The following is a 21,411-nucleotide window of genomic DNA, read 5'->3' as shown; positions in this document are numbered from 1 at the left end:
TTTGGTGGAAGTGTACGGCAACTGTGCATCATCAAATACATAGTACTTATCTGGCCATAACTGTTGGTTCTTTGATTGTTCTGGTACATGGCTTATTAGACTACAAATTATGAAATATTAGTTCATTTTATTACATGAATGATAAAAAAATTTACTTACCTCCACACGGTCGTTTGCCACAGAAATTCTAGAATATTTACAACTGTCTTTGAGCGTTAAAGCATCCCTTGATGCGTACGAACACAAACTCTTCTCCTGAAGTGCAACGCTGAACTACATTGCCATCTGTTACTCGAATAGCGTTTTGGTTCTATTCGATCAGTTGACTGCTTCAGTGGAGGTCACGAAGTTGGGCAGAGTGCTGCCATAGCCGGCTCTATGTTGACCTCCGTGTGAGGGTGCCGCATCTTAGACAGAGAGAGAAAGCCTCTCCCATTTGTCACTGCGGATTGCAATGACACCTCGCTGATGTTTATGGCATCGATGAGCGTTGCCGACTTTGGTGTGGCACTGCGAGCTCTGGTCGACAACGCAGTGCAGAAGCTTTCAGCGTGTTCAAGCAAGTCTGAATTACCAAGAAGAAATCGACAGGCCATGTCTCAAGAACCAGCAGTTGCATGAGAAACTGACGCCCATGTTGCCCGAACACCGGCTTATCGTAAGCTAAAAACAAGTTAAATCAGTCAAGGATCAGGTTTCAACACTTTGCAAGATGTTTTTAACACGATAAAAATCGTCGCCACCTGCATGGTTCCCTGACTGCCCGCGCCGATTCTAAAATTCTGCCGAACCGAGGCAGCGGCGGAAATTTTGCAGCTGTGTCAGGCCAATCGAGATATTTTGACCCAATCAACATCAGGCAGGGTTTTTGGACTATCATGGTTCGGAGCTATAACATTATGCTCAAAAACCGTCACAGGGGCATTCTATGGAAAACTCCCGAGCACATTATGGGAGGTGGTCAAGACGAAGCACCAAGGAATATTGTCTAAGAGCATTGTTTGCTCGACCACAAATTTGCAACTCATTGTGCACAGGACACAGAAACACATGCTGATTCTTTGGGCTATCAAATTTCGTCTAAGCTTCTGTATTTTGCTGAAGCGGCACCCTGTGAGTTCTTCCTCACTCCTCGGATGAAGAAACAATTGTGTTGCAGGTGTTCCCACAGTGACAGGAGTTGGTTTCCGAGGCGAATACTTCCTGTACAGCCCAAATACAGACATCTACACTCAAGGTCTCCGCCACGTCATCCATGTCGTAGTGAGCGCTGTTTATGTTCAGGGTGACTGACCCCTTCACCACGTGTGATGGTAACAGCTTTTTTTCCAGGTGATGCCTGAAATTTGCTGACTGACCCTCAGAACTGCATGTTTTCACCTTGTTGTATAAGATTAGCGTTAAATGACAAGCATTATAATGTAAAGAATGTCAGACTAATCCACTGCTACATACTGAGACAAGATCGCCGATAAACAAAACTTTATTGTCACTTGTATATAGATGTTAACATTGATAAGATATTTTAATAACATTAATTTGGATCAGTATTTAGAAAGTGTAGCAAATACAAATCCAACGGCGCTAGTGCGGCACCAGTGTTCCGTTGGTGTTGTCGATGATCCAGTCCACGTAGCTGGAGACACGGGTGCCGACAGAGGGGTACGGAGGGGCAGCACACTCGTAACCCCACGACACCAGTCCCACAATCTTTCCCTCGTAGAGCAGAGGACCGCCTGAATCACCCTGAAAAAATCACTGGATAAAGTCACTTGTGGTATGCGCAGAGAAACAGAGTATGGAAAGTTATATCCTGACCACTCGTAACATAATACACATTTCTTCTAGTGAAAAGTATCAGTGATGAGAGTCTATAGCAGTTCACATCCTTAAATACATAACATAAGTAAGTTAATTAACATACGGAGTACAATTGTCATTTTAGACTACGGGTCTATGAAAAAAATTCTACAGCATGTGGTTCTGGAATGTAGTTTGAGCTTACTTCAGCTAAAATGCAATTTTGAAATAAAATTCATGATAATGTCTCCAACTCATTCTGGTACTATTTTATATGCTATGAAATCTTCGTCTGCCATGTAGGAAAGGAAAGTTGCAAATCTAACTCTCAAGTAGTTAGCCTTTTAATTACTTTAGTACAAATCAGTAATGTTTACTGAAATACATTCCTCCGATCAGTGAAAATATATAACAAGCAAAAACCTAGTTATGGTTAATGAGTATTAAGACATTTTAATATATCTTCAGGTGTTTAACATTTTCATACACATCACATGTGTCATTTAAGTTCGATTTCTGTCCAAAAAGACGAAGAAATGCTGAAGACATGGAATGAAACCTTTATGTATTTTCCGGACAGTAATGCAACCTCATACAGATATTAGTAGAAATATTGGTTTTAGTATGTAATAATGTACAATTACGGAAGAATTTCATTTTTTTGAAATTGAGTTAATCTTTTTATGTTTGACATAGTTGGATGATAGTTTCTTATCAATTTTCTAATGATTCCATTCACAGTGATATTACAGAAACTTATATAGAAGGAAAGAATGTATTGTGAGGCAAAAATTCAGAGAATTGGAGAGAGATCTCTAATTTATTACTCAGATGTCATCAGTACCAGAAACCAACTTAGAGCTGTGCACAGGTATACAGCATGTTCCAAAAGATTGCCAACAAAAGTGAAATATCTAACAGAGGAGTCGAAGTACAACCAGTTTATAACAGGAACTGCACTACTGGCCATTAAAATTGCTACACCACGAAGATGACGTGCTACAGACGCGAAATTTAACCGACAGGAAGAAGATGCTGTGATATGCAAATGGTTAGCTTTTCATAGAATTCACACAGGGTTGGCCCCGGTGGCGACACCTTCAACATGCTGACATGAGGAAAGTTTCCAACCGATTTCTCGTACACAAACACCAGTTGACCGACGTTTCTTGATGAAACGTTGTTGTGATGCCTCGTGTAAGGAGGAGAAATCCGTACCATCACGTTTCTGACTTTGATAAAGGTCGGATTGTAGCCTATCGCGATTGCGGTGTATCGTATCGCGACATTCCTGCTCGATTTGGTCGAGATCCAATGACTGCTAGCAGAATATGGAATCGGTGGGTTCAGGAGGGTAACACTGAACGCCGTGCTGGATCCCAACGGCCTCGTATCACTAGCAGTCGAGATGACGAGCATCTTATCCACATGGCTGTAACGGATCGTGCAGCCATGCCTCGATCCCTGAGTCAACAGATGGGGACGTTTGCAAGACAACAACCATCTGCACGAACAGTTAGACGACGTTTGCAGCAGCAGGAACTATCAGCTCGGAGACCATGGCTGCGGTTACCCTTGACGCTGCATCACAAACAGGAGCGCCTGAGATGGTGTACTCAACGACGGACCTGGGTGCACGAATGGCAAAACGTAATTTTTTAGGGTGAATCCGGGTTCTGTTTACAGCATCATGATGGTCGCATCCGTGTTTGGCGACATTGCGGTGCACGCACATTGGAAACGTGCATTCGTCATCGCCATACTGGCGTATCACCCGGCGTGATGGTATGGGATGCCATTAGTTACACGTCTCGGTCACCTCTTGTTCGCATTGACGGCACTTTGAACAGTGGACGTTAAATTTCACATGTGTTGCGACCCGTGGCTCTACCCTTCATTCGATCCCTGCGAAACCCTACATTTCAGCAGAACAATGCACTACCGAATGTTGCAGGTCCTGTACGGGCCTTTCTGGATACAGAAAATGTTCGACTGCTGCCCTGGCCAGCACATTCTCCAGATCTCTCACCAATTGAAAACGTCTGGTCAGTGGTGGCCGAGCAACTGGCTGGTCACAATACGCCAGTCACTACTCTGGTATCGTGTTGAAGCTGCATGGGTAGCTGTACCTGTACACGCCATCCATGCTGTGTTTGACTCAATGCTCAGGCGTATCAAGGCCGTTATTACGGCCAGAGGTGGTTGTTTTGGGTACTGATTTCTCCGGATCTATGCACCCACATTGCGTGAAAATGTAACCACATGTCAGTTCTAGTATAAGATATTTGTCCAATGAATACCCGTTTATCATCTGCATTTCTTCTTGGTGTAGCAATTTTAATGGCCAATAGCGTAATCGCACTGAAAGTAATTCGGAACCAGAGAAAGCTTTTTAATGCCAAAAACAACAAGGATAATTAATACAAAAGCGCCATGAGTTCATTGAAGTACTGTACTGTTTATTTAACAGTGTTTTACATTACAGAACGTCTTCAATATGGCTACCACCACATGCAGTACATCGTAGAAAATTCTGACGGACTGCATCAGGCAGCGCACATAATTTATCATCAGAGGTTGCAAGTGCACTGGAGGGGCGTGTTTGAGTGAGCAACTGGTGTCACGTACAAGAGGCACTGGATTTTCCCCACCAAAAATAAAAAAATAAAAAAAAAAGATTAGAACTACTGTTTCAGTCCAACACGAGCACAGTCAAAAATGCGCATCACATATTACACTATCCAGTCACACAAATGTTATGTCCGACGTCGACGTGCACTAACCACTCACAGACGGCATGTGGCAGCACTAGCAGTGGAAGGTGTACAAAGCGTGTCGTTGGGACACGGAAAACAGGGCAGTCGTTGTCATAATGTGGAAACGGATAAATTTCCCTGAGGTCCAACGGAAGGGTATGATCAAAGGCTTTCGAGCCAAGGTTGGAAGTATTACCGAAACGGCTAAGTGTGTAAACTGCCGGCGCGCCGGCGTGGTTAAAGTATACAGGGCACGGCAAAATGGCGACATACAAGACTGGCGCCGAATAAACTGTGGCGCACCACGTGCCGTAGACGACAGGGGTGAACGGAGGCTGTGGTGGCGTGTACGGGAAAACAGAAGTGCAGCTGTTGACCAGCTGACAGCGCATATGAACCAACAGGTACCAACTGCGTTCGCTCAATGACCCACCTGGAGGTCCACTGAGCGGCGATAGGTGGCCTTTCCAGGTGAATCACTTTTCGTGCTCCATCGGTCAAATAAACCTTGGCGTTTGCGGCCTGAAACGTCTGGAACACATTGCGACAATTATCAGAAGCGTCCATGTCGGAGGAGGGAGACGTTATGGTCTGGGGAACGGTTTCGTCGCATTCCCTGAGCGAGACCGTCATTCTTGAAGGAGCAGTGGATCAAGGCAAGTATGCATCTGTCCTTGGGTCCATGCTCACCCCTGCATGCAGTTCGTTTTTTCTCGACACGATAGCAACTACCAGCAGGAGAATACGACGTGTCACACAGCTCGCAGTACATGTGCTTGGTTCTAAGAGCACCACAATAAGTTTACTGTACTCCCGTGGGCAACAAACTTCCCGGATTAAAAACCCAGTCCAGAATCTGAGGGCACCTCCATCGGGCTGTTCATGCCATGAACCCTAAACCCAGAAACGTAGCGCAGCTGACCACGGCGTTGGAATTGGTATGGCTCCACATCCCTGTCGATACCTTCTGCAACCTCATTGACTCTCTTCCTGTACGTAAGCAGTCCCTGCTGCAAAGGTTGGTGGTATAGACTTTCGACTGGTGGACAAATTAATATTAGTAGACAGTATATAACGAAATGTATCTATTTAACTGATGAGGATGATAAATGAGCAACCCGTCATTTTGTGTTTCAATTCTCTGTCTCTACACGCGGCATTCTGCACTTTGTTTTCTGGAAGCAAGAAAATAATCATACAGTATGCAAAGTGTATTTGTTCCTTAAACCTGCAGGATGTCGTTTCGCAAGAAAAAAGTCGTATTTCTTCCAAAGGCGACCGTGTAGCACTCTCGTACTGTCTGCATCGATTCGCTACAGAGGCTGTAGCATGCTTCTCGGTCGCTTCTGTTTCCTCATCCAATCCTGCCTGGTGAAAGTTCCAAACACTCTAGTAGTCATGTACAACAAGTGATGTAATATTCCACCACAGAATCTTCCTGTCACAACCTCAACATTTTCCCATACGACGATCAATAAAATCGAATACGAAATGCAGAAGTAAAACCTTCAACAGTCACGATCGAAATGTTATGTATGATGACCGTCATCGGATCTGTACGCAAATACGCCGAAAATACAAAGGTAATCAGTTCAGATCAATAGGGTAAAGTACGTATTTACACAAATGTATGTATAAAACATACCTCATGCAAGTACACCTCAATAAATCTCCATCATATGTGCAATATATTGTGTCAAACCGAAACACAGCATTACAGGTACAGGAAGAAAGTGATACATCACCATTACAACATCATTTACGTAAAATATCTTGCATGTTGCACCGACTGCACAAGCTTATATCCACATAGCAGATGAAAGACGAATGAGAATCACTAGTCAAAAACAAAAATGTTACGAACTACCAGAATGTGGCAATGCAGTAGTAAGCATACAGAAAAACAGCCGTAATGTATAAAGCATAAGGAAAAAGTTACAGCCTAGGGGTGCACAAAACAAAGCAACATACACAATCGTGTATGTAAGTATATATGCCACTGAATCCAAAACGAGTATAACAAAATTCCACTTATAACTTTTTAATTTTATAAGAATTTTAGAACTGCAATTCTTATAGAAATGTAAAAGAAATTACTGTATGTCAAATGTACTAACTTACTGCATATAAAGTCAAAATAGTTGTAATGCAAGTACAATATGAAAAGCATATCGCCACTGAATAACCTTACAAAATATCACTCGAGCTTCATGTGCTAAGAATACAGGAACAATCAAGATAGTACATGTCATGATGTACGTAGGTAACCAAAGGGAACAACGAAAATACTGAATCCACAAAACACTGTATAGACTACAAATTACAGTAATGTAGACCAACAACAGGACAACACAAGGTTAAGGCGCTGCAGTAACATTGTGCTCGAAGTCTACGTCTGATGCAATAAGCTACTTGTATAATGCCAGAAACTGAGAATTGAAGAAGTGTATACAAATAATTGGTAATATAGCGCTATGAGTGGTGAGTGGAATATGGATGTAACTGTCAGTAAATTATTTACATATATGAGCATATAAGAACATGGTAGCTAAAAGTATAGTTACAGAATATATATATATATATATATATATATATATATATAGAAAGAGAGAGAGAGAGAGAGTCACTACCACAAAGAACGGTATCAGTAATGTAAAATAGACAGATAACATGAACGACGTTAAAGTGATCAATTGACGTAAAATGAAAAGAAATAAACAGGTAACACTGTAATAAGAGATGCATAGTACAACACTACGTCTAGGTGCTAACATGGCGATGTGCTTGTGGTCTACGTTAGGTGTATTAAATATGCAATGTGAGACCACGGAATAAGTAATGAATAACTGCAAATAAATAATTTACAGTGGAGTAATATATAAGTACGATGTCACAAAGAATAAAACGTAATTAGATGTGCAATTATGTAATAATGACGTGTAACGCAGTGTGTACATGACTCGTGGCTGTAACCCTATTTTTACGTGGCTAGTGGTCATACCACAATGTCTAAGTGATAGTAGTGAACATCGCACAAAGAAATATAATTTTAAAAGTAGTAAATTACAGTACTTAAATTAAGAAGTAGTGCAATATTATGTTTATGAAATCACTCTAAACCATCTCCATTCCTTGTCTGTTACGACCATTTTACGGCCACTGTTCACACGCCATGTAACACTGGCTGCAATCGTACACTATTCCTTGTACACACGTTGTACAGTTCCAGTAATATGCCAACAAATCGAGAAACTTTATTCACCGTATGGTCGTGGGCATGTCCAAATCTGAGGGTTCGATTCTGTCATTCTGTCACATCTCCACTTCATTGACATGAGTAGAGAGCCACACGACCACATAGTACCAGTTGTGGACAGTCCACAACGCAGCATAACAACCAGTGAGCTCTTTTAAGGATGATTTTGTGGCCTCCAGTCCGAAGACTGGTTCAATGCAGCTCTCCATCTTACTCTAAGCCGTGCAAGTCTCTTCATCTCCGAGTAACTAATGAAACCTACATCCTTCTGAATTTGCTTATGAATTCATCTCTTGTTCTCCCTCTACGATTTTACTCCCCACGCTTCTCACCAGTACTAAATTGGTGATTCCTTGGTGTCTCAGAACGTGTCCTATCAACCTATCCCTTCTTTAGACAGGTTGTGCCACAAATTTATCTTCTCTCCAATTCTATTCAGCATCTCCTCATTAGTTACGTGGCCTCCTCATCTAATCTTCATCATTCATTTGCATTTCAAAAGCGATATTGCAGTGCCCATGTTATTCTGATTACGATGCAAAGTTCCTTTGGACATGCATGCATGCATACATGCACTGCGGCTACCACAGCCGTTACGAAACACATCAAATGAATTCGCAATTGCGAATAAGGGTTACCATCAGCTGTAAAATGGAATGACGACAGAGAAAATTTGTGCCTGAACGGGACTCGAACCCGGATCTCCCGCTTATCGCGAGCGATCGCCTTGCCATTTGGCTATCCGAGCACGACTAACAGTGAGACCAGTAGGCGCTTGGTTAAAGACATATGAAGGTTTGGGTCTGGCCGTGAGCCCTACACGGATAGCCATATGGTAAGGCTACCGCTCGGGATACGCAGAACATCGGGGTTCGAGTCCCGTGCGGCACAAATTTTCGTCGTCGTCATTCCATTCTACAGCTGTTGGTAAACCTTATTCACAATTGCGAATTCATTTGATGTGATACTTGTCAAAAGCTGCTGTCCTCTTTTTTTCTAAACTATTAATCGTCCATGTTTCACTTCCACAAATAACTACACACCGTGTAAATACTTCCACAAAATAATTCCTGACACTTAAATCCATACTCCATGTGAACAAACTTCTCTTCTTCAGAAACGCCTTTCTTACCATCGCCAGTCTATATTTTACATCCTCTCTGCTTCGACTATCATCAGTTGTTTTGCTCCCCAAACACAGGACTCACCTACTACTTTAAGTGTCTCATTTTCTAATCTAATTCCCACAGAATCACCTGATTTAGTTCGACTGTATTTCATTATCCTCGTTTTGCTTTTAGTGATGTTCATCTTATATCCTCCTTTCAGGACACTGTCCATTCCTTGTTTGTCTACTGAGTTTATTTAAATGCTATGACTGAATTTAACTGCATAGTAAGAAGTCAATTGTCAGAGACAAAGTCACGTATTTCTACATCGGCCCACGAGCTGCAGTACTTCATGTGTGTTCCTCGCCCGCATATACTTTTCCCTACCGGTCTGCTCTTTACTTACGTTACAGGAGCCGTAGTTTATATCCTCGAAACGAGCAGCGCAGATCTGTGTAGGGTGGACAGCGTAGCCATAGTCATTCCACACTGACTCGCATTCCTCTTGGTCTACTATTAGAAGGTCCACTTTGCGCAGCTCAACTGTACTCAGCCCTTGGTACTGTGGAAAAGGAAGAGTCTTTGTGTATACTAGTGCTATGGTAATATGTTCCAGTTTTCAAAACTTAGGATTTAACATATTGAAATATATGACGCGAATCACATTTAATACCTTCGATTATAGAAATGCCCTAAATTTTAAAACAATACAGAAATAAATAATAAAGTTATGACATACTGTCTAACTTAAATTAGGTATCATATGTCATTTAAAGTCTAGAGTTGCAGTATTTTTTGACAAGCACGGTCTGCGAACAGCTACCATAGAGCTCCACTCTCCAGTAGTGATACAAAATAGCTTTAAGGTCTCTGTCACCTAAAGCAAGGAAGCACAGACCACAGTCCGCCAATCGCCGATCATTCTCGTAATGTATTTTTTTTTTTACTTATCTTTCAGTCCCTCCTGGAGAAAATTCATTGTTCAGATAGTAAATCGTTTGTTTCCTTTTCTTTCTTAGCTTTTGCTACGTAAATAAAATTACTTGAAGTGAACTGTTAACATTAAGTGTAGCTTCGTTGATCCACAATTAGTTATACGTATTTTTCTTTTACTTAAACTGTCTCTTTCTTTTAAATTTATGCTGCTGCAGTTGTATGTATTTTGTGTGCGTTTTGAGGGATGTATTACAAGAGTGTCTGGACTGTTATCTTCAAAGAGAGTTGGCATATCTTAACGTTTGAAACACCCGCGCGCGCAAACCGCGGCATCCGCCATTAGTTTCTGGGTGCCGACTAATAGAATTCAAGCTATTTGTCCGCCAGTGGTCTAAGCTTTGCGGCGAGGTCAAACTGAATGTGACAGCTGTTATACCAAGCAGGTTGTGTTTACATCGTACTTAGAGTTACATTACCACACTTTCCTGAGTAATAACTTGGTTGTTGATGATCACAGGGATACGTGAACAGACGTTAGTGTAATCCTACAGTATTTACGAGATTATTAGCAGAATTGCGTGTGATTTACATGATTTAGTGACCAGACTGAATGACATTTTCCTCATCCACACAATTCGTAAGTAAAACGAGTTGTTCTTTGGCGAAATTATCAGACAGCAAGTTAGGTTATTTCTAAGAAACCCTCGTATAAATACACGTTCTATAATCTCTTGAAGTACACTCCTGAGAACCTTTTTGTGTACAAGCCACGCCAGTCTAGCTGGCACTGAGCCAACGACGCGCCATTCCATCTTCCAAGTGATCCTCGGACAGCACAAGTCGAGCAATGCCCGTTCATGCTGTGGCGCGATTGGAAGACTTGCTAGCGGCGTGCATGCCCATGGTTCCACTGCTAATAATCGGTTAACAACAGTTCGTGTTGACACGCCTGACCTTACAAGCCCTCTTATCTTTGCTGCTCTGGCTGTACGTTCTGACACTGCTGCCCTTACAATATGACGATCATGTCAGGCGTCTGTGCCACGTGGACGCCAGAGCCTCGTCTATGGATGTGAGTATGTTCATGTGACCACTGATACCAGCGTCGTCCAACTTGTGAGGCAATTCTTCGAAAGCAACATCTCGCCATTCAGAAGGCCACAATTTGACCACTCTCAATTTCGCTCAGTTTGACGTAGGAAGCACGAGTGAATCTCCGTGGCATGGTTGCCTGAGTGCTTCACACGTTTGCACCACATTGAGCCTTTTGGCTGTCAACACTCCCTATTAAAGGGTAGACACATATGGCGCTCTGGTAGCTACGCCAATACGCTGTCTGATGCCTGACGATCTAGAAACCATTATCAGTACATCTATTAACAGCCAGGCAGCATATGTCGTCGTCGGATCAAAATCGACACTATCTTCCAGGTGTATTAACTTTCTTTTCCCTCTGTAGTGGAAAAAAAATCACAGCACCATAAAATAATTTCGGGAATACTTTTGTCTAGGTAATACACTTACGTGATTAACATTGCAAGATCATAGGCTAACGTAAGCGCGAGATAAGCCGCTGCAAATGTTGCAAGCATGCATTGTGTTGTACGGGTGGCAGATGTCAGTTTGTGGGAGGGAGTTGTTGCACTTGGTTGGTCAATACAGGGACGATTATCGCTGTTGATAAATGACGCTGGTGTTGTTGTCCGTTGATGTCCCACATGTGCTCGATTGCAGACAGATCTGGTGATCGAGCAGGCCAAGACAACATGCTGAGACACTGTAGCGCATGTTAGGTTACAACAGCAGTGTCAGGGAGAGCGTTATCCTGTCGGAAAACACCCCCTGAAATGCTGTTCATGAATGGCAGCACAGTAAGTCGATTCACCAGACTGACGTACGAATTTGCACCAAAGACGCTTGGCCTAGCCACGAGAGTGCTGCTGTTGTCATATGAAATGAAACACCAGACCATAACTGCATGTGTAGGTGCAGACAGATTGGTTGTAGGCCCTCAAGTGGCCTCCTTTTAACCACCATACGGCCATCAATGGTACCGAGTCAGAACGGGCCTTCATCAGAAGACACTGTTCTCGCTTGATAACGAACGCTAAAGTCGCTAATGGCGGTGACTTGGGGTCATTCCTTAATGAATTAATTATATGAGAATCTAATATGCAACGACCTCAGACGAGGTGTAAAATGAAATCTATTTGTTTATTGTTGTTGTTTTGGTCTTCAGTCCTGAGACTGGTTTGATTTAGCTCTCCATGCTAATCTATCCTGTACAAGCTCCTTCATCTCCCAGTACCTACTGCAACCTACATCCTTCTGAATCTGCTTAGTGTATTCATCTCTTGGTCTCCCTCTACGATTTTCACCCTCCACGCTGCCCTCCAATGCTAAATTTGTGATCCCTTGATGCCTCAGAACATGTCCTACCGGCCGATCCCTTCGTCTAGTCAAGTTGTGCCACAAATTTCTCTTCTCCCCAATCCTATTCAATACCTCCTCATTAGTTATGTGATCTACCCATCTAATCTTCAACATTATTCTGTAGCACCACATTTGAAAAGCTTCTATTCTCTTCTTGTCCAAACTATTTATCGTCTATGTTTCACTTCCACACATGGCTATACTCCATACAAATACTTTCACAAACACTTCCTGACACTTCAATCTATACTCGACGTTAACAAATTTCTCTTCTTCAGAAAACGCTTTCCTTGCCATTGCCAGTCTACATTTTATATTCTCTCTACTTCGACCATTCATCAGTTATTTTGCTGCCCAAATAGCAAAACTCATCTACTACTTTAAGTGTCTCATTTCCTAATCTAATTCCCTCAGCATCACCCGACTTAATTCGACTACATTCCATTATCCTCGTTTTGCTTCTGTTGATGTTCATCTTATGTCCTCCTTTCAAGACACTGTCCATTCCGTTCAACTGCTCTTCCAAGTCCTTTGCTGTCTCTGGCAGAATGACAATGTTATCAGCGAACCTCAAAGTTTTTATTTCTTCTCCATGGATTTTAATACCTACTCCAAATTTTTCTTTTGTTTCCTTTACTGCTTGCTCAATATACAGATTGAATAACATAGGGGAGAGGCTACAACCCTGTCTCACTCTCTTCCCAACCATTGCTTCCCTTTCATGCCCCTCGAATCTTATAACTACCATCTGCTTTCTGTACAAATTGTAAATAGCCTTTCGCTGCCTGTATTTTACCCCTGCCACCTTTAGAATTTGAAAGAGAGTATTCCAGTCAACATTGTGAAAAGCTTTCTCTAAGTCTACAAATGCTAGAAACGTAGGTTTGCCTTTCCTTAATCTTTCTTCTAAGGTAAGTCGTAAGAGCAGTATTGCCTCACGTGTTCCAACATTTCTACGGAATCCAAATTGATCTTCCCCGAGGTCGGCTTCTACCAGTTTTTCCATTCGTCTGTAAAGAATTCGCGTTAGTATTTTGCAGCTGTGACTTATTAATTGTTTATACACTGACGGAAAAAATTCACAACACTAAGAAGGAGTTATTCGACATAAACGAAATTCAAATGCCGCGCCAGTTGTGTTGAGGACGCAAGTCAGGTTTCCTTCAAATACACGCTATAACGGTCGTTAGCGTTAGTTACCTTTGAGATTGGACGTGGTGAGTTGATGGTAGCCAAGAATGGCTTTAAGGCGACAAAGACACCCTTATCAACACCTCACTGAGTCTGAACGAAGTATTTTAACAGGGCTACGAGGCTGGATATTCCTTCTCCGATATTGTAGAAAGACTTAGCAGGAGTGTAGCCACTGTGAATGACGGCTGGCAGCGATGGTCACGAGAATTTATGGTCGCAAAAAGACCGAACTCCGGACAGTGACATGGTGCTACAGAGAGGGAAGACTGTCGTGTTTGGCGTATGGCTCTGAGCAACATACTACAGCTGCGGTAGCAATTTGAGCAGCAGTTGGCACCAAAGTGACACGAGGAACTGTTAGCCATAGTGCGAGTGTGTGGGTGCTATTCTGTCATTCTGCACAACCGATTAATGTGATATGTACCCTTTACCCTGTGGCTCCTTCAAGATGCAATCTTCCACCCCAACACTATTGCAGAAGTCAGACAGACGCTCCTAACGTTCTAAAGAGAAATGCCTGAAACACTTTCAGAAATAAATATCTTCTGGAGTCGTCCGCTGTAAGGAAATAACACAAAAATTCACAAAATTTCTTACGTAACTAGTGGGATACTTGGGTACTGGAGTAGTGCTAGTTGGTGTAAGAAAAACGTGAAACTAACGAAAATTATTATTTATTTTGCAAAAATTCTGATAAATCACAATGGCACTTTTAATTATGAACTGAACAAGTTATTTCCGGGTTCTTTTCGGAATGTGAAGTTACCTCTGAAGGATAGGATTCGCTAATGAAATTTCTATACAGACTTTAAGATTGTTATTGACTTGGCAGAATGGCTGAGAGCCGTGCCTACTCAACTTGAATAATTATCCGTTAGAATGTTGCTAGGTACGGTCGAGGCTGTCGCATGTGAAATGCATTGAAGGGTACTGTTGTGGAGGAAATATGGGGCTCGCAACAGCTGTAGTGCACAATACCGTAAGCTGCGATGATTGCTGTCTGCACCGCTCGCTACTGACAAATAAGATTCGTTCTATCTGGATTGACCTTCGCCAATCAAAAACTCTCCCTACGCCCTGATGAAGTCAAGAACTCCTATTCGCCCCTAGTCTAACTATTGGCGTGGTACACCGGTCAGATAACCAGTCCACTGCGATGCCACTAAAAAATGTGCTCGCAGGCGTTTAACTATAACTGTATCCATTCACACTGCACAGTAAGTGTGGCGGCCAACACAGTGAACAACGCTTAATAGCAAGGACTCACTATAGAGTCGCACTCTGATTTGCTCTCGACAGAGGTTGCTCTCCTAGTCAAGTACTGACGAGAGACTTGTTCCTCGCTCTTGGAGTACACGTACAAGCACAGACGCTCTCTTACGTGTTCCTTCTCCAAGAGCGACAACGGAACAGCCCCTCTCCACGCCAGATGTGAAGTGGTACATCTTTCGGTCTCTTCCTTTACTCCTTTAGCTCAAGGCGTCAGGAATATCGTCTGCCAATCAGCATTGCTCTTCTAAAACGGGAGAATGATGTTTCGTTTAAGGCGACCAATCCGAAAATCTGTAGCATCGGCGTTTGGCGTTTGCTGACTCCCTGTGAAAACCTCTGAAACTGTGTGCTATATTTGTAAAGAATGTGTAGGCTGGGCGCTCCCACACAATGTAGCGAAATTTGCTTTTAAGCCGAACATGGGGTCATTCTTCCTTTCACTCGGGAAAACGCTGTCCGCTCCATGGGCGGCAGCCGGCCAACGTAGATAGGTTGACTTGACTCGTCCTCTGAAGGGACCGGCCTCCCGGCATGTGGTCTGGCTCTCCCGAACTAAAAGCTCCTGTGACCGTCGTGTCTGTAATGTGTGTGTGTACGCGAGCCTCGAGTATTTCAATCTCGGTGCGCATTTGCGATTTACTAATTATTTGCATATCGTTTACATGAATTCATACATTTTATTTTATCGAGTTTGGGTTCGAATGAAGCGTCTTGATGTGCGGAATCTGATTGTGAGGGCGGAATACGTAAGCAATGAAGGTCAGGAGACCACGACGTCTTACAATAGGTTACTTTAAGGATAGCTCTGAGCGAAATGCCCTGTAGCGTGCATTCCACTGACACAAAACCAACGACATTTTTTACTTCAGTGGTATCAAGTGAGAGCTCAATGGAAGGCTGCGTTGAGGTGTGCGGTATGTTCTGACGAACGCCCGTTCTGCCTTGGTGCCAGTGATGGCCCTGTGTTGGTTAGGAGGAGGTCAGTTGAGGAACTGCAGCCAACCTATGTGTGTACTAGACACACTGGACTTGCACCTGGAGTTATAGTCTGGAGTGCGATTTCGTATGACAGCAGGATTCTCGTGATTATCCCACGCACCCTAACAGCAAATTTGTACGTCAATCTGGTGATTAGAGGTGTTGTGCTGCCATTTATTAATAGCATTCCTGGAGGCGTTTTCCAACAGGATAACTCTCGCCCATATACCGCTTTTGTAGACAAACATGCTCTACAGAACGTCAATATGTTGCCTTGTCCTGCTCAATCAGCAGATTAGTCTCCAAACGAGCATATGCCGGCCGGTGTGGACATGCGGTTCTAGGCGCTTCAGTCTGGAACTGCGTGACCGCTGCGGTCGCAGGTTCGAATCCTGCCTCGGGCATGGATGTGTGTGATGTCCTTAGGTTGGTTAGGTTTAAGTAGTTCTGAGTTCTAGGGGACTGATGAACACAGATGTTAAGTCCCATAGTGCTCAGAGCCATTTGAACCATTTTTTCCAAACGAGCTTATATGAGATATCATCGGACAAAAACTCCAGCGTCATACACAAACACAGTTAAACGTTCTTGTATTGACGGACCAAGTACAACAGGCATAGAGCTTCATCCCGCAAATTGACATCTGGCACCTGTACGGCACAATGCATGCGTGTTTGCATGCTTGCATTCAAAATTCTGGCGGTTACACCGATTATTAATGTGCCATATTTTCACACTTGTAGTTGGGTGTCTCGTGCTTACATTAATATGTGATCCTTCAAAGATAATCGTTTGAATATGTCACCTACACAAATGGATCTGCAAAGCTTCATTCCTCTACATTAATTACAATTTGGAATTGCGAGCTCTTTCCGTCAGTGTACGTACTTTTCGAACCACAGTATCATGAGTTCCTGACATTACTTTTTGCTAATATGAGTGTTTTTCTATCCTATTTCATTCGCTCACTGAGCGTGGGGAAAATAATTCTCTCATTCTCAGGTCCCTGCGCGTAGGAAAGTGACAGCAAAATGATTGGACAGTCTTCCTCGAATACTGGTTGTCCATAGTCATGCAGCAGTAGTTTTCGGATTTCGTTGCTCTACTTCTGAAATATTCCCATTAAGTTCCCCAGGCAACTCTGCTACATTTTTGCATGGTCTGCACCAAGCTGATACAGTTGTAGCCACACGCCTCAGAATTCAACCGAAGCCTGTCGTCATGCCTGCTTGATAAGGACTGCGGACACTGCAGCAGTAGTCTACATTGGATCCATCTCCAAGGCATCTGCCTCCCAGTCACCTGTCCTGCGTTTGGTTTCTCGTAATCCTCCCAGTTCGTACTGCTTCTTACTCTTAGCCATAAATATGTAAATGATGTGATGAACTCCAGAAGTCCATCACTAATCTTGTAATCGAATACCACTAAGTTGCTTTCCATTCTTACAATCAGTATCTTATGTTCACCTGCATTTAATTAGATCTGTGATTTGTTACACCGTATGGACATCCTGTTCCAGCCTCTCTGCACTTTCCTACTGTTGATGAATTATAACATTATCATCAGTAGAGAATCTGGTATCACTGCTGGCCCTGACTTCTATTAGTCAAACATATCTCGAACCAAAACCGTATCCAAGAAGAACTCAGAGCGATGGTATCTTGGTTATTAGCCGATAATGTGGTACAACATCGAACAACCTTTATAGATCTAGGAAGGCAGATACTACCTGATCACCTGCATCTACTGTTTGCAAGAAGAATACCGCTGTCTAAGCTGAAGAGCCACAGCCAGTTAGTGGGAATACAGGGGTTGAAAGTGGTGGCTTTTAGGAGAAATTGACTGTAGATATTAGAAATTAGGCAGACGTTTCTTACCCAGAGATCTCCCCAGCCGATGACGGTGATATTGGTGCCATCTGGAACCTGCTCCCCCTGTTCCGGCAGCTGTATTGGCGCCACCGTGACACCATCAATTGGAAAAGCTGGCGACACCTGCAGGAGCATGGACATACCATGTTCGTTATAAAGTTATTTTGTAAGCATAGATAATGGCATGTAATCTAATTAAAGCAGACGATGACGACGGAATTAGGTTAGGAAATGATACGCTAAAAGTAATAGATGAGTTCTGCTATTTTGGCAGGAAAATGACTAATGGTGGCGGGAGTAGGGAGACTAGCAATGACAGGGTTCCTGGAAAATAAAAGTGTTCTTGATATCTAATAAACTTAAGAGATGGGACGACTTTTCTCAAAGTATTTGTCTAGGGTGTAGCCCTACGTGAAACCGAAACTTGGCCAGTAGCAGTACAGTCAAGAGGAGATCAGGAGTTTTTGACATGTGGTGCTACACAAGAATGTCGAAAATTAGACAGGTAGAGCGCGTAACTAATGAGGAGATACGGAGTCGAGTTGAGAAAAAAATGAATGGCTTAATTTGACTAAAAGGAAGGATCTGTTGGCACAGTGCATCGTGAAGTATCAAGGAATAATCAGTTTGGCAATGGAAACAAGTGTGGAGGACAGGTAAAAATTGTAGAGGGAGAACTTAGCATTTTTCCTGTTGTAATGTAGATTGCAGGCAGCGTAAGTAATCGCTTGTGGTCGATTACCGTGAGACCACTCATACGGACAGAGACTGCAGAAATCCTCGATAAATAACTACTCTGAATCACTAACATATCAGCGACCGGCGTTTGAGAAGCGAAATTACTTTTCCAATTCGGCAGAAAAACGCTCACCACATATGTTACTTACCATAAGGGGACATAATGATAATGCCTTGAAACATTGTCCAATCGAGTCCGATCAAGTCCGACCGACCGCCGTGTCATCCTCTGCCAATGGCGTCTTCGGATGCGGTATGAAGGGGAATGTGGTCAGAACACAGCTCCCCCGGTCGCTATTGGTGTCCTTGACTTTGGAAACGCTACTAGGCGGTGTATTACCTCCCCTATTAGCCTCACGAAGCTGAGTTTAACTCGTACTACCACCAAGAAAAAATCCCTACCGGCAGTCGAACCCTGGTGCACTGCATGGCAGTTAATCGCACTGACAACATAGCTACGGAGATGGACAATTGCGAGAATACCCACAATACACCATCTAGTAAGGCTAAAATGATACCAAAGCCAGCTAACACAGTTGAGACGAGTCTATCACCCCTTAGAACGTTTTTGTACGCAGAAAACTACTCAAGTTACAGCCATGTTAATAACTTTCATGAATGCTAATTCCTTAACAAATTAATATTATGAGGACCTAGTCCACTACGAACTCAAAGGAGGTGTCAAATGAAATATACGTGTTTATACTTTGAAGAGCCAAAGGAACTGGTACACCTGCTTAACATCGTGTAGGGCCCCGCGAGCGCACCGAAGTGCCGCAACACGACATGACATGGACTCGAGTAATGTCTGAAGTAGTGCTGGAGGGAACTGACACCATGAGTCCTGTAGGGCTGTCCATAAATCCGTAAGAGTACAAGGGATTGGAGATATCTACTGAACGGCATGTTACGAGCCACCCCAGATATTATCAATAATGTTCATGTCTGGGGAGCTTGGTGGTCAGTGGAAGTTAGAAGACTGTTGCTGGAACTATTCTGCAGAAATTCTGAACGTGTGTGGAGTCGCATTGTCCTGCTGGAGTTACTCATGTCCGTCGGAATGCACAATGGACATGAGTGGATGCAGGTTATCAGACAAGATACTTAGGTAAGTGTCACCTGTCAGAGTCGTATCTAGACGTATCAGGGGTCCCATATCACTCCAACTGCACACGCTCCACACCATTACAGGGCCTCCACCAGCTTGAACAGTCCCCTGCCGACATGCAGTGTCCATGGGTTCATGAAGTTGTCTCCATACCTGTATATGTCCACCCGCAAGATACAATTTGAAACGAGAATCGACCGTACAGGCAACATTTTTCCAGTCATCAACAGTCCAATGTCGGTGTCGACAGGCCCAGGCGAGAAGTAAAACTTTGTGTCGTGCAGTCATCAAGGGTACATGAGTGGACCTTCGGGTCTGAAAGCCCATATCGATGATGTTTCGTTGAATGATTCGCGCACTGACACTTGTTGATGGACCAGCATTGAAATCTGCCACAATTTGCAGAAGGGCTGCACTTCTATCACGTTGGACGATTCTCTTCAGCCATCATTGGTCCCGTTCTTGTATGATCTTTTCCCGACAACAGCGATGTCAGATATTTGCTGTTTTAGCGGATTTCTGATATTCACGATACACCCGTGAAATTGTCGTACAAGGAAATACCCATTTCATCGCTAACTTGGAGGTGTTGTGTCCCATCGCTGTTGCGCCGGCTAGATCAGCACGTTCAAACTCACTTAAATCTTGATAACGTGCCACTATAGCAGCAGTAACCGTTTTAACAACTGCGCCAGACACTTGCTGTCTTATATAGGCGTTGCCGACCGCAGCGCCGTATTTTTCCTGTTTACATATCTCTGTATTTGATATGCATGCCTATACCAGTTTCTTTGACGCTTGAGTATATTATAATCTATGAATGTCCCGATTTGATGGACTAAATAGTTTTAACGTTGCTAGCAGCGAACAATTTTGCAGTTAAAAATATTAAACATGAATACGCAACTCCCCACGATACCACGTATTACGAAGTCTGCACAGTGTTGGCGCATCCATAACCTGTTTTCTGGCTCAGATATTTTACAATATTCAGTGTTTTTGATAGTCATATTAAATTTATCGGCCATCTATTTAAATTAATTGATGGCGAACTAGGAGCACTAAAATGAAAATAAATAGATATCATTAGACAGTTTTATTACCACTTTTCAAGGACTACTGAATTAAATGACGATCTAAATTTTCCGATTTTTCCTGAATTTCTGGACTTTGAACCTAAACACCCTTGTGTGATATTCGCTTGTTATGGGGATTCGTTTCTGTTCATATCAGAACTACTGCTAACTTTGCTGTGTACATATATAAACTTTGTTGATGAAGTGTTGTTAAAACCGTTTGAATTTATCTTTATTATTGTGAGGCTACCATTCACTACTGACTTCAGTTTAACTCAACAAAATTAGCTTTATTCAGTTTCAGTCACAAATACTTGTTTTCAATTTCTTGAATTTCATATTGTATTGTTTTATTTGCAAATGTTTCCGTATTTTGCAATTCTGTAGAACTGCTAGGAAACTCAGACAAATTTAATGATTCTACAGCCAATTGGGTCGAAGGATGATAAATGGAGCGATGTGTAACTACCCAAGAGACTCATTAGCGAGAAAAATTCTACTAGGTTGTACATTTATCTGACCCTCTGCTAACTGACCGCAATTTTTACCTCTAGATTTATTAGCCGAAAGAAAGGGGGCAGTTTTCCGTCGGCCCTTGATGATGGCCTCAGTTAGTTTTAGCTCATACATTCCTATTAATGAATGTAGATAAGATTTCGAAATTGTATTTAAAATTGAGAGAAGAACGATATCTCATTTCATTCTCGAGTTATTGATTTTTTATTAGGCGAACGGTCATGCATGAAGAGAACCATTTCCAGTAATATATCAAATGCTGAACCATCAGCACACAAAAATTGCATCTACCTGTTTTTCTGCAGGCAACAAAGTAGAATAATTGTCACAGCAGTAGCGTCTTTATTGCCCAACATTCCCAACCACAG

The 21,411-nt window shown here is 42.8% G+C and overlaps 1 protein-coding gene across 1 annotated transcript in view; it reads right to left on the bottom strand.

Annotated features, from left to right (window-relative positions):
• Positions 1-1,584: 1,584 nt before the first annotated feature.
• The window catches only part of LOC126456300 (mite allergen Der f 3-like), a 50,317-nt gene continuing 30,490 nt past the window's right edge, over positions 1,585-21,411 (bottom strand). Inside the window, exons 4-6 of the mRNA XM_050092054.1 lie at positions 17,612-17,728; positions 9,328-9,483; positions 1,585-1,746 (exon numbers count right to left, since the gene is read on the bottom strand). Of these exons, the coding sequence (XP_049948011.1) occupies positions 1,585-1,746; positions 9,328-9,483; positions 17,612-17,728 (435 nt within the window). The remainder of the gene's footprint in view (positions 1,747-9,327; positions 9,484-17,611; positions 17,729-21,411) is intronic.

Source organism: Schistocerca serialis, chromosome 1 (assembly GCF_023864345.2).
Source record: "Schistocerca serialis cubense isolate TAMUIC-IGC-003099 chromosome 1, iqSchSeri2.2, whole genome shotgun sequence".
Classification (NCBI taxonomy): Eukaryota; Metazoa; Arthropoda; class Insecta; order Orthoptera; family Acrididae; genus Schistocerca; species Schistocerca serialis.
This window is presented reverse-complemented; position numbering and strand designations above follow the sequence as displayed.